Genomic DNA, 27,519 nt, shown 5'->3' on the forward strand with positions numbered 1-27,519 from the left:
GCACAGCAGCTGATAGGGCAATGGCCTCTGCGCTAGTTGTGTAGGTAGCGGGACGGTGGAGTTGCGATGCTGCAACGGGGAGAGGCGTGTGGGGCCGCGCCTCAGCAGCCACGGACCAAGGCGACAGACATCACCTTGCGACGGCCGAAGCTTGTTTTTCTATTCTCTTTCTCCGATGTACTTTTCTGCCTGTTGAAATTTCCTCCTCCTAGGCCTGCCGGCTCGGATCTAGTTGATCGAGAACAACATCCAGGCAAATTCGTGACGTGCACTGTCCCGTTTCAATCCCTCGACGACCGATAAACAAAGCGCACGTTTCACAGCTCGCCAGCTTCACCAACAATCCCTCCCGAAGAGCCCCTAGCAGCAATTGCAGCCGCCGCTGCCACGAGCCCACCATGCGATTCGGAAAGACTTTGCGGCAGGCCATTTATGCGCCTTGGAAAGACAAGTACATTGACTACGCGAAGCTCAAGTCCCTCCTGCGAGAGGACAAGTACGACGACGAGGATGTCGCGTGGACCGAGGAGGACGAGAACCGATTCTGCGACGAGATCTTCAACACCCAACTCGAGAAAGTCGCGCAGTTTCAGGAGAAGACGTTTAACGTGCTGAAGGATCGCATCGATGCCGCGTTCGAGAAACTCAAGGATCTGGCGCCGCCGGCCAGCGAGGGCGAGGAGCAGGACGGGTCCGAAGTCAAGAAGCCCGACGCCGCGACAGCCCAGAAGCTGAAGGACATTGAAGCGGAGCTCGACAAGATCACGACCGAGATCTCGGAGCTCAAGAAGTACAGCAACATCAACTACACGGGCTTCCTCAAGATCGTCAAGAAGCACGATCGCAAGAGAGGCGACCGCTACAAGGTGCGCCCCATGATGCAGCTGAGCCTGTCGCAGCGGCCCTTCAACTCCGAGCAGGGCTACTCGCCACTGCTCAACAAGCTATCCATCATGTACTACGCTATCCGTCAACAACTTGACGAGGGCAGCGCCGATCAGCAGCCTCTGGACCTGGAAAGCCAAGGCGAGACGCATAACGGAGAAAGGTACACTGCCCACAAGTTCTGGGTGCATCCGGACAACCTGCTGGAGGTGAAGACGTACATCATGAGACGGCTTCCCGCGCTTGTCTACAGCGAACAGTCGGCCAGGGAACTCGACGGCTCCAGCGACCCTACGATTACGTCGCTCTACTTCGACAGCCCCAAGTTCGACCTCTACGGAAAGAAGGTGGAGCGCAAGGCTGAGGCCTCTTCGTTGCGCGTGCGTTGGTACGGACAGTTGAGCTCCAAGCCTGACCTGTTTATCGAGCAAAAGATTGTCGGAGAGCAGGGATCCAGCGAGGAGCGCAAGTTCACGATCAAGGACAAGTACATCAAGCCGTTCATCGACGGAACATACAAGATGGAGAAGACGGTGCAAAAGATGGAGCGACAAGGCGTGCAGGCCGAGGAAATTGAAAACTTCAAGAACACCGTCCAGGCGCTCCAGGCTTTCGTTCAAGAGAACAAGTTGCAGCCCGTACTTCGCGCCAACTACGCCCGCACCGCCTTCCAGAAACCCGCCGACGACCGCGTCCGTATCTCGATCGACACCGAGGTTGCCTTCATTCGGGAGGATACCTTGGACCGCGACAGGCCTTGCCGTGACCCCTCCGAGTGGCACCGCACCGATATTGACGGTTCAAACGTGTCCTACCCGTTCAAGGCCATCAACCAGAGCGAGGTCTCCCGCTTCCCCTACGCCATCCTGGAGATCAAGCTCAAGGAAGACCCCAACCGGAAGCGTCCCGCGTGGGTCGCGGATCTGATGGGCTCCCACTTGGTTCACCCCACTCCACGATTCTCCAAGTTCGTTCACGGCGTCGCCTCTCTCTTTGAAGACTACGTCAACAGCCTTCCTTTTTGGCTCAGCGATCTGGAAGCCGACATCCGCAAGGATCCTCAGAAGGCGTTCGAAGCTGAGGAGCAACGTCGGGCCCAGCGCGCCGAGGATGAGCAGGCCGTCGGTAGCTTTTTGGGCAACAAAGTCAGTTCCTACAAGGTCTCCAAAAGCTCGCCGGCCGGCACGTCCTATCTCGCCAACCGCATGGCGGCCGAGGCGAGCGCTCGCTCGAGGCAAGCGGGCACCACGGAAAACCAGCAGGCTGGCTCGAACCAGGAGAATGGCGACCAACAGCCGCGCAGCTATGGCACGCTGTCTTCCGTCCTCCCCGGTTTCTCGCTGTCCAAGTACTCCAAGGCTAAGAGAGCACAAAAGAACCAGGTGCAGCTGCCCGAAGGTGTTGTCGAGCCGGTTCAGTGGCTCAAGAACTCGGGCGAGCTCAAGATCGAGCCCAAGGTGTGGCTGGCCAACGAGCGCACGTTCCTCAAGTGGCAGCACATCTGCATCCTCTTGGGTGCATTGGCCGTCTCGCTGTACACCGCCGCCGGCGAGAACTTCCTCGCCGAGGTCATGGGTATTGCCTACATCTTGATCGCCGTTTTTGCCGGTATGTGGGGATACTTCATGATGCACAGCCGGAGGAAGATGATTATCGACCGCAGCGGAAAGGACTTTGATAACCTCGTCGGGCCGTTGATTATCAGCGTTGCGATGATGATTGCGCTTATATTGAACTTTGTGTTCGCTGTAAGTTGACGCCGATCTTTGAAAACTTAATGGGAAGCTAACGAAATGTCAGTACCGCGGAGCTATGGAGAGGCTGAACGGGGAGAAGATGGCCTGGGAAATCATCAACGGCACCGGTGAGCCTATCCGCCAGGAGCTCATTTAAGTGACGAGAACTCGACGAATGTAGATTGTGTGGGTGAACCCCGTGTGGATGTCTGGCGTAGATCTCGTTTGGTGGTCAACATACATGGCTTTGGACCGGGTGCTGCTTTGGCTCTTTTTCTGGTATAATGCGTGATACCTCAGTCGGAGGCCGATGTAGAAGCATTGTGTAAATGTCTATGGGATAGGACTGTGCATCAAAAAAAATACATTTTCTTTGTCGGTCAAGTATAGTTATATTGCATCACAGATATCGGTACGAGCTTCTGTTTTTCGGAACTCCTGGCTTTTGACTGTTCAGACTCTGTGGTGTTTGGACAAGTTTCGAGCGGTCCTGTGTACGATGACGATGGTGCGGAGTAAGTGTAGAACGGCCATTTTGCGTCAAGCAGTGCGTCTCACTGTAGCCACATTGAAAGAATGAGGATTGCTTTGTTGCAAGCTTCGACTCCAGCTTCAAATATCAATGAGGTTCGGAGGATAGTCTCGATGACGCTGTTTCGATGAATCCTGATCCACTAGCTGAGTCCAAAGGCTTGGTTGAGAACATGTCTGGAGCGTTTCTTAAGTCTTCTTGAGAAGGCAGATCATACGCACTACTATCTGTTTCTGCTGTTTCTCTTCTTGAAGTATTGTGTGATTGAAGAACGAGGATGATTAAGGGACGCTTTGAAGCCGCCGTTGTCTATCGCACTTTTCCTTGGCGCTTACTTGGAATCAGTTGCAGAATTTGATGAGTGCTCTGACAACGGTCAGTATGCCTCGAAGTAGTCGTAGTCTTTGACGCTGGCTATCCTTTTGTCCGTCTAGCTACTACAAATAAACTACTCTTCACTAGTTGATGTGCCTAAGTAAGCATTGTTCTATGTAAATTTCGGGTTAACAATAGCTGCATTATGTTATCGTTCACATCTAGGTCGACTTCTGCAAATGGGCAGGAGGCCTCTTTATTAGGACGATCAATGATGTGAATACTACAGTTCCCTCAGGTTCAGGCTATAATGGCAACACCAGCTCCAACCGCCATCAGCTGATGCATTCTTCTCCTGTCGACCTCCTTCTTCAGCATGCAAATACAGCTTGCAACGAAGAGGCATTCTACTGTATCCTTGCCCCCATCCTTCAGATCCGTCCACCTGAACAAGTCCATCATCAGCCGGCCCCCGTTGCCGGCCGTACTCCTTCCGGTCCCCGGCGTTCTCGTCTTCTCCCCGCGCACCAGTTGAGCGACTCGCGAAGCCTTCTCCTGCATCTTCATCCCATTCGCAGGAACAGCCTGCTGAATCAGCTCACAGATGAGTAGCGTGTCCGCACCGTCGACAGCGGCGCGCTCTTTGCGGGAAGCGTAGCGCCATCGAAAGGTTCCGTGTGGGGTTTTGAGGATCTGGGTGCGGGAGGTCAAGGATTTTGGGCGTATCTGCAAGTCCGAATCTTCCTCGCATATCTTTGCTAGTGATGCAGAGCCATGCAGCGACGATTCCTCGTTTTTCAAGCGAAAGACTGGAGGTTTCCCAGGTCCGAAGCGGTAGAGCGTTGTACAAATGGGCATCTGTGCCGCGTCGTCTCCTCGTACCAGTATGCAGCTGTTGTCGCTGCGAGAGAAGCGGAGGGACCTATACGCTGGCGTGGAGCAGTTCCAGCGCCCCTCTTCGACTCGGAAAACCGGGATGGGATCTGGCCTTGTTCCTCTTGGGAGAGAAATCCAATGCTTCCCCGAGGACTCGATCTGAAATTGCACTGTGGGGGTGAAGCGCTCGCCGGCTCGAGATGGAGAGGTTTCAGAGGAGCGAGAATCCGGGGTGTTCGGAGGAGGTCTGATGCTAGCATTGGAAAATGAACGCGCTGTGGCATCATCGTAGGTCGGCGGCGAGTTTGAAAACCGTGTTCTCGGCGACAGCTCAGTCAGGTTCACTGCAGCAGAAGAATACGACGGGAGGCAAGGTGTGCGCAGAATGGGCCGAATTGTCTCGGACAGAGTAGACATGTTTAATTTTGCTATTAAAAAGGTGGAAAATATCAAATGCCGATGAATTGTACTGGGATTGTTGGGTCGTTGAAAAGACTGGGATGATGACATGCAAAGCCTCTTGACACAAGGTTGTTCAGGACACGGGCAAGCAAGTCTTATATGAGTTGGCCTTCCTGTCCAAGTTATGCTTGACCTCGAGAGGTTGCAGAGCAACGCCTCCATGAAGGAAGAGCGCGAAATACGGCGAATGGCAGTGCCTCACACTCTGCAATCGTCCATTCGACAATGACCCTTCGCTTCCTCACCCACTTGGGGCAGGAAGCATGCAGTGTCCCATGAGATTCCACGAGCGTCCCCAGAGGCGCAGCTGCCTAGCCACCTCATCGTCCCAGCTTCCAGAGCTGAAAGTGGCAGGGAGAACTCTATGCGCCTTCCCGCCACGTGCATGGTCACCGAAGCGTATTGCTCGTATGTTTTCCAGTTGCTTCCTGGAACGCTGGCCAAATTCCAATGAATGAAGCTTTTCTTTAGGTCGCCTTGGTCATCAGAAATGCAAAGGTGATGTGGTCGAAGGTTGTCATGTCTCGTTCTCCCGCGGCCCAACTTTCGGCCGTCGTATTCCTCGTTTTGCTCACTTTAGCCAATGAGAAGCCGGGCATCCGGGCGGTACGTCAAGATGATGGTGGAGGCGGTGCCGGGCCGGGTGGGGCCAATCCTGCCTCGGGTACCCGCACCGACGACTGGAGCTGTGATGAGGATCGGCGGTATTGTTCCCTGGTCCTGGAAGAACAAACCTTGTCTTGCTCACATGTCGTTTTCGCCGTGTGTGGGAACTTGGGTTTGCGTGATTAATCTACCGTAGACACTTGTTAGATTCGCAAACCGACCCCCCTGCCACCCCCACCACACTTACCCAAAACACCACCTATTCCAACGAAAATACCCTCTTTTTAGAGCCCTTATATCGCTCTTTTCAGTAAGCAGTAAGTCCTCTATTTTCCTACTATTACTATGCGATCCTACAATTTTCCCTACTTTAAGTGAAGCTATATATTATTAGTTTTAGTGTCAATATAGCTATATAGCACCCTCTCAGAGAGATTAACCCTAATATTAAACTAGGTCCTACCTCTATACCTCTATATAAGAAGCTACATAAGCTACAGCCTAGCCTGATCGCAGTAAGGTTATATATACCCTCTAAGCTAGTTAAACATATTAAATATATATACTCAGACTCTAAGAGGCATAACGTATTATTATTCTTAGAGTACTACTACGTTAAAGTTAGTAGCTAAAGCTAGTAATTACACACTAGCAAGAAGCGCCTTAAGGGTAGCTTATATTAACCTATATATACTAAGGCTATAACTTAGTTTTTAATACTATATAGAACTATTACTAATTAGTAGAAAGTATATAATAAGATCTTTAACTTAGCCTTATATTAGCTAATATATTAACCTAACTACTCTACCCTTAAGACTAAGTTATATAAACTTTTTATTTAGTAACATACTAAGAATAAGATTATATCTACTAGCTAGTTTTATTAAATAGCTTAAGACCTATTTCCTAAGGTCTATAAATCTACTTAAGTCTATAGTCTTTTTACTTTTTTAAACAGCTAGTTCTAGGGGTTTCTTAATAGGTGGAATATTTCGCGCTAGCATATTACTAAGTAGGCCTCTAAGTTACCTAATAAGTATATATCTATTATTAACAGCTTCCTATACTTCTACTATTATGTTAACTAACTACACTTAATTAAACGCCCTAGCCTAAATATATATACTAAGGTCCCTACTACTAAATTTAGCTAGCGCTTCCCCTACTTATATATTTTAAACCTTAATAAGACCTTTATCCTTTTTAAATACCTTAATAGCACTACTTAGGCTAAAGCTAGTAGTTATACTGTAGCTAATAAGACTAAATATAGTAGCTAGAGTAAGCAGCAAGCTACTCTTATTCTATATATCTATACTGATAGTATATAGAGACTTTAACTTAAGCTGATTTTTTATAGTAAACCTATAGAGATAGGTAGTAAGATTAAGGTAAGTGAGGCTTACCTATATAGCCCTAAAGTTACAGTTAAGTTTAATAGCACTACATATAATAATAAGGTCTCTTTTACTTAATAGATTAATAATAAGTATGCTACCTCTACTGCTAGCTAGAAATACCTACTCGTTATAGATATAGCTAGCTTCTATAAGACCCCTCTAATTACTACTAAATTAAGGGATCTTAGCATAACGCCTATATTAATCCTCTTAGGTATAATATCTCTACTATAACCTCTTAATATTACTATTAATAAGCTGTTTAAGTAGTAGCTTACTGAGGCTATAGAGCTATATATACTTAAGAAGGAGGCTGCTACTACTACTATTAGCAAACTACTTATATAGTTAGTCTCTATAAAGCGAATTATAGTTACTTAGATAGTAGCTATAGCTACCTACTGCCTAGCTATTAAGAAGGCTAATATAGTAGCTAAAACTTTTATAAAGTATAGGATTAGCATTAACCCTAATAGTAGTAACTTCTTAAAGATTAGGATTAAAGATATCCCTACTAGCGCTATTAACTACTTAGGCTAGGAAGTCTTTAACTATAAGGGCTATATTAAAAAAGAGGTTCTTAATAATAAGATTTTAGAAGCCTATATTACTACAGATATTAATAAGTATTATACCTCTACAGAAGACATCTTCTACAGCACTCTTAGCTAAGTTTTCACACCTATCCTTATACCTAATATATAACTAATTAATTATTAACCTAAAAAAAGAAGCCCTCTACCTCCTACTATTTACAATTAATCTTTAGCTTCTTATCCTATTTATGCTAACACTTACTAAGTCACTTAATAAAGCAGTTAATTAACTACCTACCTTAGAGGGTAGGCTCTATAGCATTATAGCTATAGTCTCTAACCTAGCTAAAGTGCTAGTTATTATTAACTTTACTAGCCTTATTTTTTATTATTATAAGGGATATACCTATAGGTATACCTAGAGAGGAGGGTTTTTAGAAGATAAGTTAGTACTATTATTATGCCTTAAAGCAGGAAGAATTAAGGTAGTTATTAGTTATAACTTATTGATCAGTATATCTCTATTATAGCTAAATATAGCCTTTTTTAGGTACTTATAGATGAGGTTAATTAGGCTATAGTCCTCTATTTTTGACGTAATATGCAAAAGTATAAAAAAAGTGCGTTTTTAGCTATATATGCTAATACTATAAGTCTCAGATTCTGCTGTTTTTTCACTGCTACTACCCCTAACTTAACCCCCTACCAGCCCCTACTAGCCCCCGATTAACGCCTCTACAGGCCTCTACAGCTGGCCAATCGGTCGTTATAAGCAGGGGGGGTTGGTTTGCAAATCTAATAAGTGTCTATGGTACCCGTCTGTACGCGTGAGTGATCCAGTGGAGTTTGCAATCCTTGTAGGGCTGGCTTCTTACCGGCGAAATCGAGCACGTCTTGAGGGCGGTAAGCACACGAGAGGAGATGTAAGATTGTAGCGCCAAAGATGTGATAACTATCCGTCATTGTCTTCGCGGGAATTACAATTTTGTAAAGAAGAAGTGATCCCGGCTCATCTGGTCCTCCACCCACACCGGCCACTGGTTGTATATGAGATGCTCATGGTCTATCTGCCTGTTCAGATACCTCAGCCAGCGGACAATGCTGCCCGTGTCCTCCGGGTTGTCCGTCTCCTTCTTCGGAGGCGCCTTCTCGCGGCATTCATGCTCGGCCTTGGTGACCGACGCCATTACCAGCTGAGCGGCGACCCAGTGTGTAGCCAGGAGAACCATCGTCATGTTCGACATGTCGATGACCCGCTGGAACTTGTCATGTGGCAGCTGGATCCACCAGCCGTAGTGCTTCGAGATCATTCTGTACGCTTTGCGAGGTTCGCTCAGGTCAGCTTCTTCTTCTTCTTTTGACGAACTCTCCAATATTGGGGCAGGTAGAGAGACTTTGCGGTACCTTCCCAGGATGATGTATGCATCTTGCACGCCAACTCGTATATGATATCATAGTACTGAATTTCAACCTCGTCTCGGCACAGATGTCGTAACGCACCAATGGCCTCAACCGCCCCGTCCGCCCACTCCTGCCGTATCAATGGAAGATTCACCATCTTCGGCTCCAAGACCGCCCGCGAATCCTGGTCAAGCATGTTGACGAACACGGGCTTGATCCCTTTGCACATCATCTGCGCGCCAATGATGAGAATGCCACGGATGAAGGTCATAAACTCGCCCATGCCGTCCTCAAAGCTGGTTGACTGGAACGTCAGTGCGAAGCACGTGGCTACGAGCGCGTTGGCGTGCTCAGCGTTGGTCCCCTTGGTCGGAAGCTCGGCCAGAGACTTCTTGATTGCCTTGATGGCCTTGATACGGTGTGCCATGGCGAAGGCCAACAGGCTCGGGTCTTGGGCCATTAGATCACAGGCCGCCATGCCGAGGATGGCGTGCATTAAAAACTCGTGCTGTGGAGGCGTTAGTGAACGTGGCAAATACCTCGGGAGCGAGCTGAGTCGTACGCTTTGAGACAAGCATGGAATCTCGTGAGTCCAAATGTTCTCGTTGCCGATGGGGTGGTGCGGGTAGCACTGGAGCATGAAGTGCTGGAAGAACCTCATGTCCTGCAAGCTAAAGAGCGGGACTTGGTGGTGAGGCTGGATGAGACTGTAAGTTGGTGTACGTGAAATACTGACGCCTGGCGTACCTGGTGTGTGATGGCTGGCGTGCTTGGGTATTCGCACTTCAAACCGGTCTTGACACAATGACCACAAGATGGGCGCGTTTCTTGGCACTGCAGAAGCGGTCAGGCCAACCGGCCTCAGATAAGTCAAAGACGGATGGAGTACCTTGATCCGCCTTCTTTTGCAGTTGAAGCATCCTCTTCGGCTCTTCGTATGTCCTCTTCGTTCAAGCCTCTGCTTCTGAACCGGCGTTCTGGGCGAGCTAATTTGCGGACGTGAGTTATTGGCAGCCACTGCCGAAGAGGCGCCCGTCGGGGGAGAGGCGTACAGCGTCTCACTAGAGTACGCTGCCCCGTCTCCGAGAAGCAGGTCCTCGTCCGGGAAGGCCGGCCCGAGATCATACTCATTGAGGTTGAAGACAGGTTGAATCGAAATGCCTTGGTGACTGACGTCCATGATCTCGTTGTTTCAACTTCGAGGGCAGTGATGAATGTGTCGCTTTCAAAGGGCCTGACAGCTAGAACCGAATCGCCGTGCTAGACGTTTTAAGAAGCTTGTTCTATCGCCTCAACGGCTCGTAGACAACGGGCTGACGCTGAACCCATCGCCCGAAAAGCACCCAAGAAAGCCAAGTAAAGTCACGTGTGGTAGCGTCCAAGATTGTCATCGTGGCAGGGTGTCGGAGTGACTTTCAGCCCGCTACAGGTCTTAGATGCATCATTCCTAAGCGTTCATTGGCCCCTCCAGATCGTCACTCAGCTTTGGTGGCTGTCTCGTGGAGGCTGTGCGCGATGAAGCCTTTCGAGTTGCCTTGCGACAGAACCAGTGATATGGCTCGCTGCTCACCGAACGAGTCTTGGAAACGGCACATTGCGTGCGACCAAGCGGGCATCGTCGCGGCGGTGCAAATATCGTGAGGTTCCCTTCCGTGTACCAACGCTGAAGACCCGCTCCGCCATGCGCATGCGCTCCGTAAGCGCTCCAGGGTCCGCAAAACCGCAGATGCAGCTGGATCGATAGCTCAGTGGTAGAGCGAGAGATTGCAGTTCCACGCAGTTATCTCTAGGCCCCGCGTTCGAACCGCGGTCGGTCCTTCCAGTTTTGCACTTTCGATCCTGGTGATGCCCTTTTCTTTTGCCGATTTTGGCTTGTGTAGTCAATCTCCTTCCTCACTTGAGGTGTAAGAAATGCAAGGTTTCATATTGTGCGCGTGTGGCCATTGCGCACCCGCTTAAATTTAAGCCTGTTTGTGCTCTGCCATAGGCACTCACCTTCTGGGGTCGGCGTGTTCAAACATAAACTAGTACTCAAAATCAGTTAACCATACGATGATGGTCTTATATGGGGAGGCTTGTAAAAAGGCCAGACGCTACTTCGGAATTATTTACATGCCATTGTTAGTTTCCGATACGACGGATGCGAATTTAGGATAGCCTCGAAATAGCCTTAGCTAGAGCCGCCTTCCACCCTGACGGAAATGGAAAGCTGTCCTTGCTGAACACTCACAAAGGGACTAGAAGTGACGCCGAAGGTTGAGCAGAAGGACAACTCTGGCCTAGGCCTAAGCCATATTTCCGAGGGTTTGCAAAAGCCTTATTACCCTGATTGTTGGCGACGACGAAAGCAGCGGAGCGACTGAAGCCTCAAGGCAGGTGACTTGCTCTCCCCAAACCCACCTACTGTCTAAGGACCCTGAAGTTGTACGGCGAGCCAACTAATTCCTTTCTTTGACTTCCGATTGAGTGGGGCCCGTCCTCTCGGCATCATGCTGCCGAGCTTAATAATTTCAGCATCCTATGCTATGGATAGCATCCTTTGTATCAGCAGATGAGGTCAGATAATGGCTGCCGACTTCCGGTTTGCAGTGTCTGACACGTTGCGAACACCCGCATCATAGCAACCGTCAGCCAGAGGGAGGGTGGTCCTGCAAGGGCAGACTTGAATAAGTATAAATGCATGCAGCTGGGAGGAATCATGTTCCATGTGGTAGTACGGCGAGGAAGCGACGAGAATGGCACTTTGAAGGAATGCCGGTATTTTAGGGTGTCTGCAGGCAACCTTCGTGTGCGGCGTGCAGCATGCAAGTAAGACAGCCTGTTTGGACAAGCGCAGATGACGGACAACAACCGACAAATTTCAGCCTAGAGAATGGAGAACAATACCAAGGCCCAAAGCCTATGATTGTAAGACATTGGCGTGGATGATTGCCTGCTTGATGACGGCGCTGCCAGGCAAGCCAGGTGACCTTGGGAATCAACAACGTTTATCGGCTTGGAAAATGCCCTCAGCGTCGAACGAATGTACTCGGTGTTTGAGTGCGGCAGCTGTTTGCGGCAAGAGGCACAGCTCGAGTGATTACGTACGCCGCGATGGTTGAACTACTGAACGGCGAAAAGCCTCGTGTTCCTCATTATGAACTGCGTTGCGCGGCCCAGGGCTCTGAGTCGTGCTTCCATCGACGTCGGCTTCAGCCTTTATCAACCACAGTGATCCGAGCGTCCAGCCCGGTGGTAACTGGCCTGATCAAGAACAGCGGCCGGCATGGCAGTCCCGGATGATGGACCCGGGTGACATTCCGAGGCTCTAGCTTCGGCGTGGCGCAGTGGTGTCCAGGTTGTCGCACCCCGGCACATCCTGCTGGGAGTTTGGGACGAGGTCGAACTCCCGTTGGACCACCAAGCTTTGGTTGATCCGGAGAGCTGGTCATCATCAGCTTTCTTTGCCAGGGCAGCACGGCAGGCAGGGGAGGCAGCGGGTCGGACTGGGCGAGGGATGTGGGCGGCTCTGGGCGGCGTGAGAGAGGACCAGACAAAAGTGAGAGAGATGCCAGAATGGGCGTCAAGTTTCGGGGATAATCGATGGGATGTGGTCGACAAATGCCCCGTGGCAGCGGAAGCTCATCTCGCTTAGGGTTTCACAGCCGGCACCCTGGGGCTTGCGGGTTGGCCCTGCCGGAACTGACGTTGTCGGGGACTGGAAGAGTCGGCCGTGTCCAACTCCAAGTCGAGTCGCCCAAGTCCCGGGCAAGGGCTGGGACGTGGACGGGCTGGGCCTGGTCCCAGTCGATCCATCTGGTTCCACGTAACGTACTAAACGCAAAAGGGGATAGGCTCAAGAGAAAGAGGAAGACGACAACGTGGAGCCAACCCAAAGTGGTGAAACGGGTCGAAAAGGCGGGCCTGATCGTGCTCTCAGTGGCCTCGCATTCGTCCCATTTCCCTCGCAGATGGCATCAGTCTTGTCGGTTGCCCCAAGCGCGGGGCTGCCGTCCAATGTTGTCGTTTCTGTCATCCTTTGTTCATCCGATGCTGGCAGCTGCGGGACCGATACGAAGGCACACCAGGTTGTGTGCGCCGTAGGGCGGGCCTCGTAGGCTCTTCAACCCGGGGCCAGGCCAGCTGAGCCGTTGAAGGCTTCGTCAGTGAGGAATGAGGGTCTCGCGTAATGGTCGAGGCCTCAAGGTAGGTGACTCGTCGACGATGAGGCTTGGCCTTGAGCCTGGCAGTATAGAGGCGGTAATGTCCGGAAACGGCGGTGGCTCTCGTCGTTCGTTTGCACACGTCTCCCTGGTGATGGCGCAGAAGCACCAAGATGGGTGAGGAGAGCAGAGGAGAGGGAGCGGAGCCAAGGCACTGGTGACGAGTCCAAGCAGCCAAGCAGAAGTTTCTTGGATGAGTGAGGAGGGAGGCGAAAAGAGAGGGATTTTCCGAGCAACTGTTGTGAGCAATAGCAGGACAACTAAGAAGGTGGTGGAGGCCGTTCGCCAGGATTTCACATGCAGACTTGCAGAAGTTGCCAGTCCTTTGCTGGTTATCCGTCCAGACCCAAGGTCAAGGCTCAATCAAGTTGCACTCAGCAACGGGCCTAAAAACAACGTTAGGCCGAGGGTGCTGATGATGATTCTTACCTGCATCACGCTTACAACACGCACCGGCTCTGACACGTCTACCTACCATCGACTGCCACCTGTGCTTGTTGCCAGCCTGTGCGGTGCATCATGGTCTGGCAGCCGCCGACTGGACTTGGTGGGGACTAGGGGGACGGTTGAGGGGAATAAGCAAGGAACTGGCTGATTCAGACGACTTGTGGTGCAGGCTGCTGGCTCGTATCTTTTGGCGGACGACAGGGCCGAGGTGTACTTTGGCAAGCAGCTCTCACCGAGGTATCCTTGGCGCCCGGTGTTCCAAGGTTGCGCCGCGGTTCCGGTTCCTGCAGCATTTCCCCCCCGTTCCTGCATAAGCCAGGGGTGAAAATGGCGCTTCTTGGTCGATTCGCCTCCTGGTTGGCCACTGAGGTCGACGGGAACGAGTTTTCGACCCTGCCAAGTTTTGCTTCTTCCCCTCTTCTTGCTGCATGCACCGGGCTCGTGCTGGCGAGGGAAGCACGTAAGGAAGGAAGCATGTTGAGCACCTATGGAAGGATAAAGTATGGACGTGATGGTGTGAAGGCACTCTGTAGGCGGCAATGTAAAACAAGCCAAAAAGGCGACTGTTTGTTTCTCCCTCGTTTGACGCCGAGCAGCCGTAATTAGCCCGGGGATCTGGATTATCGAAGACCAGTGAAACCGAGACTCCAACTATTAAGGAATAGAGGCAAATAGCCAAAGAAGAAAGGGATTGTTCATTGCCTGCCCCGTTCTGTCTTGGTATCCATATCCGTACATTTGGTTGGCCGTTGACGGTGACTAGGACGCAGAATTCCAGCGAGTTATGTCACTGTGGGCTCCCGAGTGTCCGTCTGCACGGGGAACCTGCTATCTGTGATACCGTGATTCACCGCGGCAGTTTCTGAAGTCTCCGCTCTGGGCAGCAACTCCAATGCAACAGTCGAGGAAGCCCTGGGTAATCTTCTGTCATCAGGTCGTTGCGTCGGCACGCCACCCCAGCAGCATTCGCGGATGCGTCCCGCCCTTTCGGCTGCCATTCAGCGGTTGCCAGAGAGTCAGTCCAGACTGTCCAGGCCCTGAGGCCCATGATGGGTGCCACAAAAAAAAGCATGGGCCTGCGAGGCGCTGATCCCCCCCTCCCCAAAACGAAGAGAAAAAAAAAAATGAAAAAGACTCAAAGAAAAATCGGACGAAGAAAGACCTGATGAACTGCCAGGGGGGGAACACGGGGGCGCAAGGGAGTTTCCACAATCCAATTCCGTCCCATCTGTGCCACCACTCCAAGTTCCAAGACCACCATTGACCTTCCATCGACCACCACGACGGTGACGGCGGATGCTCCACCTGCCAGATACCTACTGAGGCGTTCGGGTAAAGTACTTTGGTGTGTGGTAGAGGTCAATGGCAGTATGGAAAATCGGGAAACCAAAGCTGAGGAAGTCGCGACTGGCGAATTGCGTGTGCTGCCGTCCTGGCGCATCCACAATTCCCTGCGGTACCTACGCAACCACTACCGCACCATGATTCCTTTCCTGGAAAGCGCGATACATCCGGGCCGTCGTAAACCACCCCCTGCTTGAGAGCTGCCCTGTCCTGTCTGTGCCTGGCGCCGGCTGAGAGGGAGTTGCGCGGATAGGCAGGTCCAGAGTCAGTATCGGTGGCCCCCCTCCCAGCTCCTTCCCGAATCCCTCGTGGTGAATCGTGAATCAGCCCCGTTGTCCTGCAGCCCCGACCCATCGGGACCCACAGCCCGCACCTCCTCCCGTGCCGCTCCTGCGTCTAGCCAGCGTTGGCACACCCACAGATCGTTCGCTCGCTCCTTCTCCTCCCCGTCGACTTCACCAGTTGTTTCCTTCGTTCCACCTCCTCGTCCCTGCCTTGCCTGTTTTTGTTTCCCCCTCGGTACCCAGTTCCCGAGTCTTCTTAAACTGCCCTCCTTCCCCCACACTCTCTTCTTGTTTCCCCTTCTTCACCTCACCATCAACCGGCTCGTCCTTCCCTTTCCCAAGCCAACAACACATTCCTTCAGCTTCGGTCGCCAGCCTCGACCTTGCTTTCGCAGTCCGTTGTCCAGCTAACAATTCCAACAACGACCGCATCACTTTCATTATTCGCGTCTTTGACAGACCGAAAACCAAACCATCAATAACCACTCCTTCTGAGTACCGATATCAACTTTCGATATACCCACCACTCCTTCTAGCGGCTGGCACTTCGCGCGTCTTCGTTATCTTCGGGAAAGAAACAGTCAACAGCTTATTTTCACAAGCACCTGCCTCTCGATAGACACTACTCACGCAAAAGCCCCCTCGAAACACAAATCACTCAACCCGATACTCCATCGACGACTTTCAAAATGTACACCAAGAAGGCTCTTTCCCTCGCCGCCACTCTGGCTCTGGCCGAGCAGGCCATGGGCTTCAACGCTCACCGTCACGCCCACCAGGACAAGCGTGCCATGCAGTACGACATCGTCACCTACTGGGTCACCGTCACCGAGACCGAGGGCAACGCTGCCCCCAGCACTCCCACTCCCACTCCTGCTGCCCAGCAGCCCGTTGCTGAGGTCGCCTCCTCGCCCCTTCCCTCTACCACCACTTCCACCAGCATCGTCGTGGTCCCTACCCCCACCCCCGTTGCTCCTGCCCCTACCACCACCTTGGTCACTTCCTACGCCCCCAAGGTCCAGCAGGCTGCTCCGGCTTCCTCCTCCTCCGCCGCCGTTTTCCAGGCTGCTGCCGTCAACGTCGCTGCCACCTCTGCCACTTCCTCCAAGGCCGCTGCCGCTAGCACCGTCAGCACCTCCAGCACTGGCGGCAAGCGTGGTCTCGCTTACAACTCGGCCAGCCTCGTCAGCAACTTCTTCTCCAGCGGCAACAGCTGCGAGCAGTGCTCTTGGGCTTACAACTGGGACTCTTCCTCCAACGGTCTCTCCGAGAGCCTCAACTACGTCCCCATGCTGTGGGGACCCATTGACACCCACACTGCTCGCTGGACCGCCAACGCCGACGCCGCCATCAAGGCCGGCTCTACTCACATCCTGAGCTTCAACGAGCCTGACCTTCCCGCTCAGGCCAACCTGGACGCCGCCACCGCCGCCACTGCCCACGTCAAGTACATGAACCCCTACTCCGGCAAGGTCAAGATCGGCTCTCCTGCCATCACCAACAGCAACATCGCCGGCCAGGGTCTGGACTGGCTCAAGGCCTGGGTCTCTGCCTGCGACACTGCTGGCTGCGCCTACGACTTCTGCGTCACTCACTGGTACTCTCCCTCCGACGCTGCCGACACCCTCTTCTCTCACCTCCAGTCCGTCCACGAGATCTGCGGCAACAAGCCTGTCTGGCTCACCGAGTTCGCTCCCCTCGGCAGCGACGACCAGGTCTCCAGCTTCGTCCAGACCAACGTCCCCAAGCTGGATGCCGTTTCTTACCTTGACCGCTACTCCTACTTCATGGTCAGCGATGGTGTCCTGACCTCCGGCACCGGCCTGAGCGCCCTCGGCAAGACCTACGCCTCCGCTGCTTAAGAAGTCCAAGTCAGCTTCACTTGATTCATGAGCGCGCTTCACTTTTGGGATGGGCAGGCATTTCTTCGGTTTCTGGGGTCCAGGGTGGACAACTTTCTGAAAGTGGATGGCACTTTCTCTTCTTCTTCTACTGTACATACAGTTACTTTTCTTCCTTTTCGGGACTCTCGTTTTTTCACATCTGGGGGTGGTCACTCGCTGGATATTTTCCCACAGGATGCTTCTTTTCTCGGTTCGGGTTGGCTCAAGAATATGGGATACCCGACGCAAGGTGTTTGCGGACTTTTTGAGGCATAGAAAAGGGAAATTGGCTCTTGGACGATCCTACGAGGAACTAAAAGGATAGACTCACGAGCTACGATCAGACAAACAATCATGGAATGGAATACCAGGCATTACGCCAAGACCACGTCATTCGTCCATAAACATTGAACCCCATTGTAGTCCGCGCCATGTGCTAACTAACTCCGAAGAAAGAGCATGGAATAACTGTTGTCCTATTCCATGTGTCCTTGCTGTGACGATGCTTTGAACTCTGTTGTCCCGGACCTGCACAGCTGGAGCTGGGCCTGCTGCTACCTTGGAGGGGGAAAACGGTGTTGATCTTTTGGTCAAACGGTGAGAGTACAAGGAAGAGGTGTGCGGTCCGCCTGCTAACGGGCAATTGCTACTGGCAACCAAAACGGTTCGGTCCCGAAGTCACAAGCTGTTCCGAGTCCCTGTTCCTTCCCGCGAAGGACACACAGACACAAGGCCCACTGTCTGCTGTGGCCCGTACCAGCTGCTCCGAGTCTTTCGACCACTGGGGAGACGTGACACAAACAGCTTGTGTGCGCGAGTACACACTTTAAACTTCCGCCGGATGTCACGAGCCCGTGCGTTGGTCGGGCCGTACGAGACATTTCCTTTGGTGGTGGTGGAGGACACACAGTAAGGACTAGAGTGAGGGTAGGGCCAAGGCAAGATGAAGGAAGGCCCTTTGAATTTGACGTACAGCTTTGTATTGGGGGGACCGCTGTGTCACCTGTGATCCTACAGCAGGTAAGCCTTGTATGCCTTTGTTGTCTCATTGGCCATGACTGTATGCTGACTTCCATCTTTCTTCTCCATCATTCTAGCTTCCCGAGATAAAGGCCCGAGGTGGGAGCCGTCTAGGCAGTCGCAGCGATGATTGTATGGGGTCATACGTAGGGCAAATGCAAAACTCAAGAGACTCGTTAGAGTTATGGCATTACGCATATTCCTCCATATATGGAGAGTGCCCTGCGTGGGACGCCTGCTTGCTGACAAACGCCTTCTACGGCCGCTGTCTTGATGCGCTGGAGTATGCATGGAACGCGGCGAGGTTTGTGGGGGAGGGTGGAAGAGTTCGTGAGAACTGTCATCCGTCTTCAATTAGGTTTCAGGGTTGATGGGCTATGATGTACATGTCTGCAGATCATGATGCTACCGTGGGGCAAAAGGATGCCAGAATAGGATAAATCACCCCGTGTACATGATTCCACGTCACGTACCTGGGGATAAGTTAGACGTCTTGACAACGTCCACCATGGTTCAGGCCGACGCAGGTTCAAGAGATGAATCTGATGGTGCGCAGATGATGGTGTGCCGACTGGACATGAGAAGGAAGGAAAGGGGTGCAGTTTTCGGCGTTTTCAGATCTTACCTTTCGGCGATGCTGAGGAAGTACGACAGAGAGCTTCGGCGCCGGTCTGCCGCTCTTGCCGTGCTTGATCTGTCACGGATCCGTATCTCAAATTTTAGAGGGCAGACCGATGGGATGCATAGTACGGCAGTCGTGACGGTGTAGCGAAGGTCAAAGACTCGTCGGACGGAGGAAGGAGATGAGAGTGGCCGCCACCTGAGGGTGCCAACACGCCGGGCCATGTTCTTCTTCACCGCCGGTTTGGTATTGTACACACGTGTTTGACACGCTACGTGCAGAGAACTAGTGTCGCCTGCGTCCAATCCGGTCAGGCAGGGACTGATGGAAAAGATGGTGTTGAGGACGAAGAAGAAATTCAGATCGTGATCGACGGCGTTGTGCCATTTGCCATGTGTTTGACAATGGCATTTTGTCGCAACGGCCGAGAATTTCTGGTCAAATTTGCCCATTATCATGTTGATGGTGAATTCTCACCAATGGTGATATTGCCGAACGAACCAGTGGTCTGCCGGAGTGAGTGTGTGAGTGTGTGTGTGTGTCACCATTGCGCCGGACGACTGAACGGCATGCCGATGATGGGACGTCTGGATGTCTGACATTGTCCAAAACTCTGTAGAATTGGTGGTTGCTGTCGTCGCGTGTGTACCGACGAGTACAGATTGTGTGTAGACTTAGGTCCTCGAGCCAGAGGCAGCCAACAATCTATCGCGTACTAGCTTCGGATGTGTTGTAGATACATATTCTGGCCAACAGCTAAAAAAAGAGTATGCAACAGGAATCGTGAATAACACATAACCGTTTCGTTAGTGGTCAGCCAGTTGGAGAGGGGGTCAAGTTTGATGCGGTTCCGCACTCGCAGTAAACTCAGCCGATGTCCGGTCCCCAAGTTATGCCGTTCGGATACATGAGGTAGACCTCGACACTTCTTCGTCCTTGAGCATGGGAAAGTTCCAGTTGGGCGCACGCAACACAGGCAGCCAGCCAGACGACGATGCAGGGCAGGGCGAAGGCAAGGTAGCGGCGCGGTAGACTAGTAGAAAAACTGCCTCAAAACCAGTTCAAAGCTTCGTTCCCGGAGAGCGTTTCCGACGCAACCTTCACGTACGGACGAAAAAGACTAAAGGCAGGAATGATGTAAAAATCAGTCGAAAGACAGGGAGGCCGGGGGCGGAAAGGTCGAGTAGAGTTGCGTTGGGCTGTGTTTGCGTTCTTGTTGGTTGGGCTGGTGGGGTTGGTCGATGTGTGTGTGCATGTAAGTGTGTGTGCGGAGGACGGGGATGGAGGCACATGTAAGTGAGCCAGAGAAGGAGAGAATAGAAGGCAAGCGTAGCGTAGAAGCTGATTTAATACAATGACTCGTGAGGGGAAGCACGTCGTAGCAGGGGTAGACGGTGCATGAAGAAGGATGTTTCTCCCGTCTCTTTGGCCTCTTGGCTTTCTTCGATGAGACGAAAAGTAGGGATAGTTTTTGCACACGTCGAACCGACCGCTATTCCCCGACTGATGGAGGGGAGGGAGCTTGGGACTTTTCTCGGGGTGGATACGTCGCAACGCTCCGAGCTGGACCGGGGGAGGGGCTGAAGTCTGAAGACATGCATGGATTGTGCACAACTTCCCCCGGTCCTGAGTCGGTGATGTGGGGATAGGCCGGCGGTAGAAGCGGCTTTCGTGTGGTCTCCCCATTGACAACGCTGCGTTGCAGATGAACCCGGCATGTCACGCGAGCTGAAGAGATGGCAGTGTCTGGCTGGTGTAAGTAGATACCACTGTCGAGTCCTGTCATCTTTCTTTCCCACGCCGCTTCCGTCCGGCTCTTCAATGCGGCGGCATATCAGAGGAAGGTCCACGAGACGTGGTGCGGCTCTGGCGAGACATGCAAGATAACGCCTCCTTGGCGCAGCGACACATTGGAGGGCGATGGTCGCTTCCAGATGTCATAGTATGCTGACCTGACGTCTGCTGTAGCCTGACTTTTCCGTCTTGACGTGGTATCAGCTCTCACCCCCAAAACGACCGGTCCATCAAGAACCCAACCCTACACTTTTCCGAGCTTGCTTCTATTTACCCTTCTTCCATGCATCCCTAGCGCTGCATACTTGCTTACATAGTATCATCCTACGGTTGGGACCGTATTCGCCGCACTCAATGGCTTACTGGGCGGGGGAAGAGCTTCTTAGCCTTTTGGCTAGATACTCCTCCTCCTCGTCCTTTTGGCTACGGTGACACCACAAACATGGCTTCCGACTGGCTACATGCAACGCGTAACACGTGGTGCTGGCTGCCTAGTACGAAGGAGCGAAGCTACGCTGCGGGATACGGCAGATCTGGGTTTCTCGGTAGATAGATCTCTAATCTCATCTTCGTTTCGCCTCCCTCCTCCTCCTCCTCACTCCTCCCCCCCTCCTCTTCGTTTGCTTTGCCCTTCCGAAATGACACCCTTGGGATTTTCCCACATGCGAAGATACAACCCGTTCCATAGGGTTTTCCATCGACTTGCCGTTTTGGGATGTTATTGCGTGATGATGCGCGGACTCTGCGAGGGCAGCACGCTTTTTGCCCGCAACGCTAGGGTTTGACGCATCAACCCTCCCTCCCGCTACACTTTATCCCATCTTCTTCTATTGCGCCTCGCTTGCTTGAAAGGAGGGGAGAAAGATTGGACAAGGTGTCCGCCACCACGCAGTGCTTCTTCTTTCTGAGTGGTCGCTGTTTCTGCTACTCTTTCGTAATCCAACGGCGCGTGCGAGGTAGAAGTTCTGACCGAATGAGATGCAAAGAAGAACATACTTCTTTTTTTCTTGGGTGTGCTTTTCCAGCTAAGCACACACTGCTTTCCTCTCCTGACATGTGTAATAGAAAGTGACTTTCTTCTTTTCGGCACGTAGGAAACGATGAAGGGCCGGTTCGGAACGTCTGCCGAGAGAGAGAGAGAGCCAATGCATCCTGTCAAATGCTCCAAGTCAGCTGTCAAGACTTGAGAAAGAGCGAAAAATTCGCGAGAATTAACACGGACGCCCTGTATGCGGTTCAAATGATCCGGGGGAGTCCCCATCAAGAGGGCCAATGCCCGCAGAATAGCTGCTGCCCGGGCCTTGCCCAATGCTTCGTGCCCATGCTTCAATAGGACAATGCGCAAGATGTCACCATCTCTGCTTTTGCAGAGAGTCTGCCCAGCCCAGTGCAGTGCTTTTTTTTTTTTGGATGGGCCCGCACCCTTCTCTCAAAACCAACTCAGCTGCTTCTCAATCATGTCTGCGTAGCAATGTACCCGACTATAGACAAGCATGCACGTTGCCCGGAAGACAGGCCTCAGAGATGAACAAGGGGTCTTGTTAGACGAGACAGTCGCTTACGTGCTCTTCTCTGCTACGGTAACAAATCCCGAGAAGCGGTAGTCCGAGTTAAAATCATACAACACTTACAGCTCGAGGGGCCAGTTCTTGGCTCTTGCGCAGCTCAAGCAAACACCGGCGAAGAAGGGAGAGAGATAGTAGGCTGAGGCGCCCAAGCGTCCAGGGTCAGGAATGCGACTTTGTTTGGTTCTGGTGACTCGACGTTCGTCGACTGCGGATAAGCTCCATGGGTGATGCCTCCCCCCTCCCCCGAAGGACCCTCCGTTTTCAACAACCCGCACACAGAGTGGAGCAGCGGCAAGGCAAACGGAACAGAGGGGCCGCGAAGGTAGCCAAGACCGGGGAAACGACAGGCTTTCCTGGCCTTTGGGACTGGGATGATTGCTACAGCGCAGCTTAAGCCCCAGCTTCACTAACATGACTTGGGCGGACAGAAAGCTCGTAGAGAAAACGACAACGAGCAGAGTCATGGGAGGAAATTCGAAGGGCAGGGCAGGGCAGGGCAGCCCTTCATGTGGCTGGTCTTTGATGGGTGGAACGGGCGCTTCGCTTTGGGAGCGGACAAAAAGGTCGCAACATCGCATTGTTTTCAGGGCCCGATGAAGAAGGCCCGAGTCTCGAGTTCTAGAGCTTCTTTTTTCTTTACTTGGCTTCTTCGACCAACTGACTACATACCTACTTCATGAGGTAAATCGCTTTGTGGATGTAGTAGCAAGGGTCTGACCGATGAGAGAGAGTGCAGGAAGATTTCGGAGCATCTCTGAGCCACGTGTATGCGTTGAATCCTCCTTTCGCATTACAAACAACGTCCCGAAAGCGCGTGTCGGTGTTGACCCCCTGCCTCCCTGGTCGCGTTCATCCCCGTCCATAGGATGTGATATCTGAGATTACGAGACACTAGGGTCAAAAAGAAGTACATGTATACATGGCAAAGAGGGCAAGAACGAATAAAACGTGGCATGGAAGTCAAGTTCCGACGCCCGCGCACTCGGGTACATGTTGTACGACGTGTGACACATGGCGTCCCGCCGCTGCTCGACACAATTTCCAGGTGCAACAAAACGTCCAAGGTTCTCTAGAAGAGCCGTAGAAGCACGTTCGGCAGATGTGCAAGGAGGAGGCGAAAATATCAAGCACGTGGGAAATCCGGACTAACCTTGGGTGGCGGATTCTGCAGCAGCTGCAGCAGTCCATCGGTCTGGCATTAGTTGTGGTTAGTTAATGGCGCCGCCTTGGCTACCTTCTCTGGAGAGCAAATCACGTCCCAAAACCCCAAAAGGCAAATGTTCAGTCACTAGATGTGAGTTTATTTGATCGAGATTGTGGCGGACGGTCCCTTTCCTGGCCCAGGTATTGCGCGACGAACACTGCAGGACACGAGGTTCTTAGATCAAGAATTGTGGTGCTTTATTCTGATAAGACTTTTCAGTCTCGACTATTGCAGCCAGTGCTGCTGCTAATGCTCGCGGCGTAACATGGCGGATCGCTGATCCGTCAACCCTGTTGGTTTTCGTGACTGGTGCAAGAAACCCAATGTTCCTACCTATCGCCATTTTCACTGTCTCTTCATGCGGAAAATGACCTCATGTCCTAAAGTACCCATATCTTCTTGAGAGTGAGCCTGTTCTCTTGCCAAAACACCAAAAGAGTTCATATGGGCCGTAGAGATTCGTCATTTCCGGTTATCCTCGTGTATGTCCCAGTAATCATATCCAATACCAATTCCCCGTCGCCTAATAACAAACATATGGCCCGTGTATATAGATGGAAATAGAAGAAAGAAAAAAAGACAAGACATCCAGCCCATCGTAGAGCTCATAATGTCGTGATATCAAGAAAAAGGAAATATGTTGACTCCGGTGGTGTCTTTCGTCCTAGAACCCCCGTGAGGGCAGTCCGATCCCCCAAAAAGAAAAGAAAAAGCAACCGTTGTGACGCCTATGATGTTGTGTGTAAGTTGGGAACCGTTGCGCGCCGGGAAAAGAGGAAAGCGATCCCTGGATATGATGCCGCCTGTGACAAAACAAAAGCAGTGGGAATGCCCTTTTCTCGATCGTCCTCAATCAACGCTTGCCGGCCGTGATTTTCGTCCGTGATCCTCTGGTGTAGTTATCAAATTCCTGATCCCTGCCGCTCATCGGTCGAGACGACGCATTACTGGGCGGTGCTGTGTACCCGTCCTCGATTTGCATTTCCTCGAAAAGAGCCGGCCCGGGCTTCGATTCGCGCTTGATAGTCGTCGTCACCACCACGGCGCCGGTCGAAGGTATCGTGCTCGCCGAAGAGGCGTGGCGTTGGCGTTCCGCTTCGCTCGAGGCCTTGTCGCTGTTGGCGAACTCGGAACGGGTGCCGCTGTCGAGCGAGATCTCGCCCATGTCATCCATGACATGCTTCTGGCTCGGGGCGATGTGAGGAGAGTAGCCGCCTTCAGGTCCACCGCGGAAGTCGTCGACCACAAATGGGTTCGCATCGTTGCTGCGCGATGCACCTCCTGACGAGCCTTGTGTGGCAGCGTTATCCTTGTTTGTAACCCACTGGACGACAACAGCAGAGAAGAGAACTGGGGATGGAGTCAGCCGATGAAAGGCAAGGGTATGGTTGGGTGGGAAGCATACTATCGCTGTTGCAGCACATGAGGCAAACCCAGCCAGGCTCACCGTCAAGCGCCATCAGTACAGTCAGGTTCCTGGAGCGAGTCAGAAACTTTGAGCTTAAATCATGTTATCTGCCCGCAACTTACACGATGCTGCTGGTAAGCGTGCACAGGGCACCGACGAACGTTCGCAACGCGACAGTCCTCAGGCGCACGTTGGCAGGCGTCTTGGGGAAGTTTTTGAAAGAGTAAAGACCTGTCGTTGGATTAGTTGGTGCGCTTTGGTAGACTGTGTGCAGAAACTCACTCTTGAGTGGGATGAGGAAGAGAATAGTCAGGTAAACGTTGACGACGGCGTCGAAGGAGATGAGAGGGATCATCGAGACCTTCTGCATACCAATGTAGCACTGGCCGTCGTCTATCCTAGTAATTCGGCTGCAGCATGGTTAGCTCTCGTCCTTCTGGCGTTGATTCCGGGTCGCGTACAAGATAAAGTTGAGGATGGCAATAACAGCGTAAACGCCCAGCATGCCAAACGAGTTGAAAATGTAAAGCTTCGACTTGAGCCGTGGCTTCGTTGCGCCGCGAATAATGTGCTTTGCAAACCGTTAGCCAACATTCCTTCAGACTCCTTTCCCGATTTCAGGGTACGCACTGCTTTCTCAACCAGGAACAGGTAGATCAACACTTTCGTCGTGATGTAGCAAACGAGGCACAACAGAATGGCGCCGTCGCAAATTTGGATGTTCGTGTTGACGCCGAGGGCGAATTGTAGAACCGCGGTGACGAAGACGAAGAGGTAGGAGTCGAGATAGATTAATAGCACCACTTGAGGCTGTCGTTAGTATATGTTGTCTTCCCTGTGTCACTGATTTGCCTTGTTTGTCGACTTACACCACACCACGAATGGTATCCTCCTCCACTGTTTTATCGCTGAACTTCTTTGGGCTGCAAGGTCTCATTAGCATCCCGGTCGTGGCCCCCACTGATCCACCCGCTTCCCGCGATATCCACATACCAATGAAGCCTGAGATGATACTGATGGAAACGAGGCAGATGATGACGCTCATCACCGTGCCCGCCAAAGGCTCTACCGTGTGCAGCCCGGCGGGGTCCGCTCGGGGGAGCACCATTGGAGCCATCATGTCCCGATATCTGTGTTGATGCCCTCGGGTGGTCGTCGCAAGGGGAGGGGGATGACGGAAAAGGCGATGTCGAGGGATTCGTTTTTCGGTGTCACGATCTTTCGTACATGGGGAGGTAAAAAGAGGCTCCGAGCAGAGGTGTAAAAAGGGCCAGAAGAACTATATACCAAAGACAAACCGGGAACGCTATAGGCAGGAGATCGACGGTTTGGGTGTCCGAGCTACCTTCGTCTCGCAATGTCTGGGAGGGGGACACAACCGTCTTTAAGTTTCGTCCAACAGGTGATCGAAGCGTACGTGCAAGGACGGACGGGTGAGAGGGGCAAGCTAAGGTGCGGTACGGTACAGAAAGCCCAAAAAGCCAGTGCTGCTACAAGGATGGAGGAGGTCCGATGCGCCAGAGGCAAGGGGTGGGAAAGTAGACTTGCAGGCAAAGAGGAATAAACTTATCCGTGGCTACGTCTCTTTCGTCTTCCTCCTCCTCCTGGTGGGTAGTGTGAAGGCAGGAGAAGGGGGGGAGGGGCGCATCCATCCATAGACGTACGTGATGCCCAGCTGAATGGTCAATAGTAAGACTCAAGCCCACTTAGCATGAGAAGAAAAAAAGGCGTTTCTGCTCGGTTTCTTCTTCTTCTTTTTTTGTGGCAGCTACCGGTCTAGGTCCGGCTGCAGCTGGTTGACTCGGAGCAAGCCACCGGCCAAGAAATGCTAGTACGATCTTGGTATTCTAAACAAGTGACGGCGTTGGACAGTGAAAATGTACTACCGCTTAGTAGCATGTAGGTACGACGAGTATCATTGGGATAGCTAGCGACCCCTGACGCAAGCCACAAGGAAGGGGATTCCAAAGCGACAGACAGGCTCTGATGGATTCTTTTGGGGGCTATCTTTTGGGGGCTAACAATGAGGAGAAACGGTTTGTACACGTACCGCGGCACCCAGCCGCAGTCTGGTGGGAAACGGAAATGAGGATGCAAGGGAGAGGTGGTGACGGCTCGGAGAAGACGTGTGCTCGTGCACACCTACATACTCAAAAGAGCATTTACGTGCCTGGGCAGAGACAGAGTTCTCTCATACAATACATCGAAAAGACAGCAGGGAAGCACATTCCGTCGGGTCAGGCTCCAGCCCTCGGAGAAAACGGTAAGGCAAAAGGTAGGAACAAGGACCTCATCGGGTCGAAGACTGCAGCACCCCAGACAAAAGTGACGACAGGAAACACAGCAGCCAAAGGCTGTTTCGTGGCCAAGCTCATGTCACGGTGACGGGACGGGGGACAGGGTGCCTGAGTCGAGGTGGAGGGGCAAATCGTTACGAGAGATAAACTCTAATCCGATGTGTGTTTTCCCGTCTCGCTCTCTCTCGTCGGGTGTCTCTGGGTTTCTCGCCTGCAGGTCAAAGGCACAAAGTAGAAATCCGCGACAGGAAGGCCCATCCACCGAGCGGTGATGGTGGTGGGAGCTTCCGTTGGCTTTGCAGCAGAAGCTACCAAGCATGCCTCCAACCAGACGACGCAGCAGCTACTACAGTACCATGCAGTACATATCTGCAACGGGGCGACAGGGGACCATGGTCGAACCTGGCTGCCGATCCCGTCCAGCAACCAACCAGCGCGGTCCACTATCGACGGTCCGCTGGGCTAAATCACCATGTTGACCAGGTCCAACGAAGAAGCCCTATCGCCTCAAGGCAACCTAACGATGTATTATTTGCATCGTTAGGCCCAGGCAGGCTTCACCGTCTGTCCACCACCACCCACACTCCTTGACAGATATCGACTACTGCGGGAAGAAGTGCGGACATGCGGACGTCCCGCGCTAGCCAGCACCAGCATTGGCGTAGTCCGCCACAAAGAAAAGACGGCAGGCTAG

The 27,519-nt window shown here is 52.3% G+C and overlaps 5 protein-coding genes across 5 annotated transcripts; 2 read left to right on the forward strand and 3 right to left on the reverse strand.

The window, feature by feature from the left end:
* Positions 1-398: 398 nt before the first annotated feature.
* Positions 399-2,778, forward strand: GCG54_00003444 (Vacuolar transporter chaperone 2; the record flags this gene model as incomplete). The annotated part of the gene is made up of 2 exons (XM_045403517.1): positions 399-2,633; positions 2,686-2,778. The coding sequence occupies 2 exons, from the start codon at positions 399-401 to the stop codon at positions 2,776-2,778; spliced, it is 2,328 nt and encodes a 775-aa protein (XP_045259705.1).
* A 990-nt stretch (positions 2,779-3,768) lies between these two features.
* GCG54_00003445 (uncharacterized protein) lies at positions 3,769-4,761 on the reverse strand (the record flags this gene model as incomplete). The annotated part of the gene is made up of 1 exon (XM_045403518.1): positions 3,769-4,761. One exon carries the CDS (start codon positions 4,759-4,761, stop codon positions 3,769-3,771), a length of 993 nt encoding a protein of 330 aa, XP_045259706.1.
* A 3,567-nt stretch (positions 4,762-8,328) lies between these two features.
* GCG54_00003446 (uncharacterized protein) lies at positions 8,329-9,932 on the reverse strand (the record flags this gene model as incomplete). The annotated part of the gene is made up of 5 exons (XM_045403519.1): positions 8,329-8,789; positions 8,852-9,260; positions 9,315-9,449; positions 9,500-9,586; positions 9,642-9,932. The coding sequence occupies 5 exons, from the start codon at positions 9,930-9,932 to the stop codon at positions 8,329-8,331; spliced, it is 1,383 nt and encodes a 460-aa protein (XP_045259707.1).
* A 5,786-nt stretch (positions 9,933-15,718) lies between these two features.
* On the forward strand, positions 15,719-16,891 carry GCG54_00003447 (uncharacterized protein; the record flags this gene model as incomplete). The annotated part of the gene is made up of 1 exon (XM_045403520.1): positions 15,719-16,891. One exon carries the CDS (start codon positions 15,719-15,721, stop codon positions 16,889-16,891), a length of 1,173 nt encoding a protein of 390 aa, XP_045259708.1.
* A 7,082-nt stretch (positions 16,892-23,973) lies between these two features.
* Positions 23,974-25,645, reverse strand: GCG54_00003448 (uncharacterized protein; the record flags this gene model as incomplete). The annotated part of the gene is made up of 8 exons (XM_045403521.1): positions 23,974-24,470; positions 24,526-24,596; positions 24,651-24,759; positions 24,811-24,938; positions 24,990-25,099; positions 25,159-25,331; positions 25,398-25,451; positions 25,522-25,645. The coding sequence occupies 8 exons, from the start codon at positions 25,643-25,645 to the stop codon at positions 23,974-23,976; spliced, it is 1,266 nt and encodes a 421-aa protein (XP_045259709.1).
* Positions 25,646-27,519: the final 1,874 nt, after the last annotated feature.

Source organism: Colletotrichum gloeosporioides (genome assembly GCF_011800055.1).
Source record: "Colletotrichum gloeosporioides strain Lc1 chromosome Unknown consensus_74, whole genome shotgun sequence".
In the NCBI taxonomy this organism is placed as follows: Eukaryota; Fungi; Ascomycota; class Sordariomycetes; order Glomerellales; family Glomerellaceae; genus Colletotrichum; species Colletotrichum gloeosporioides.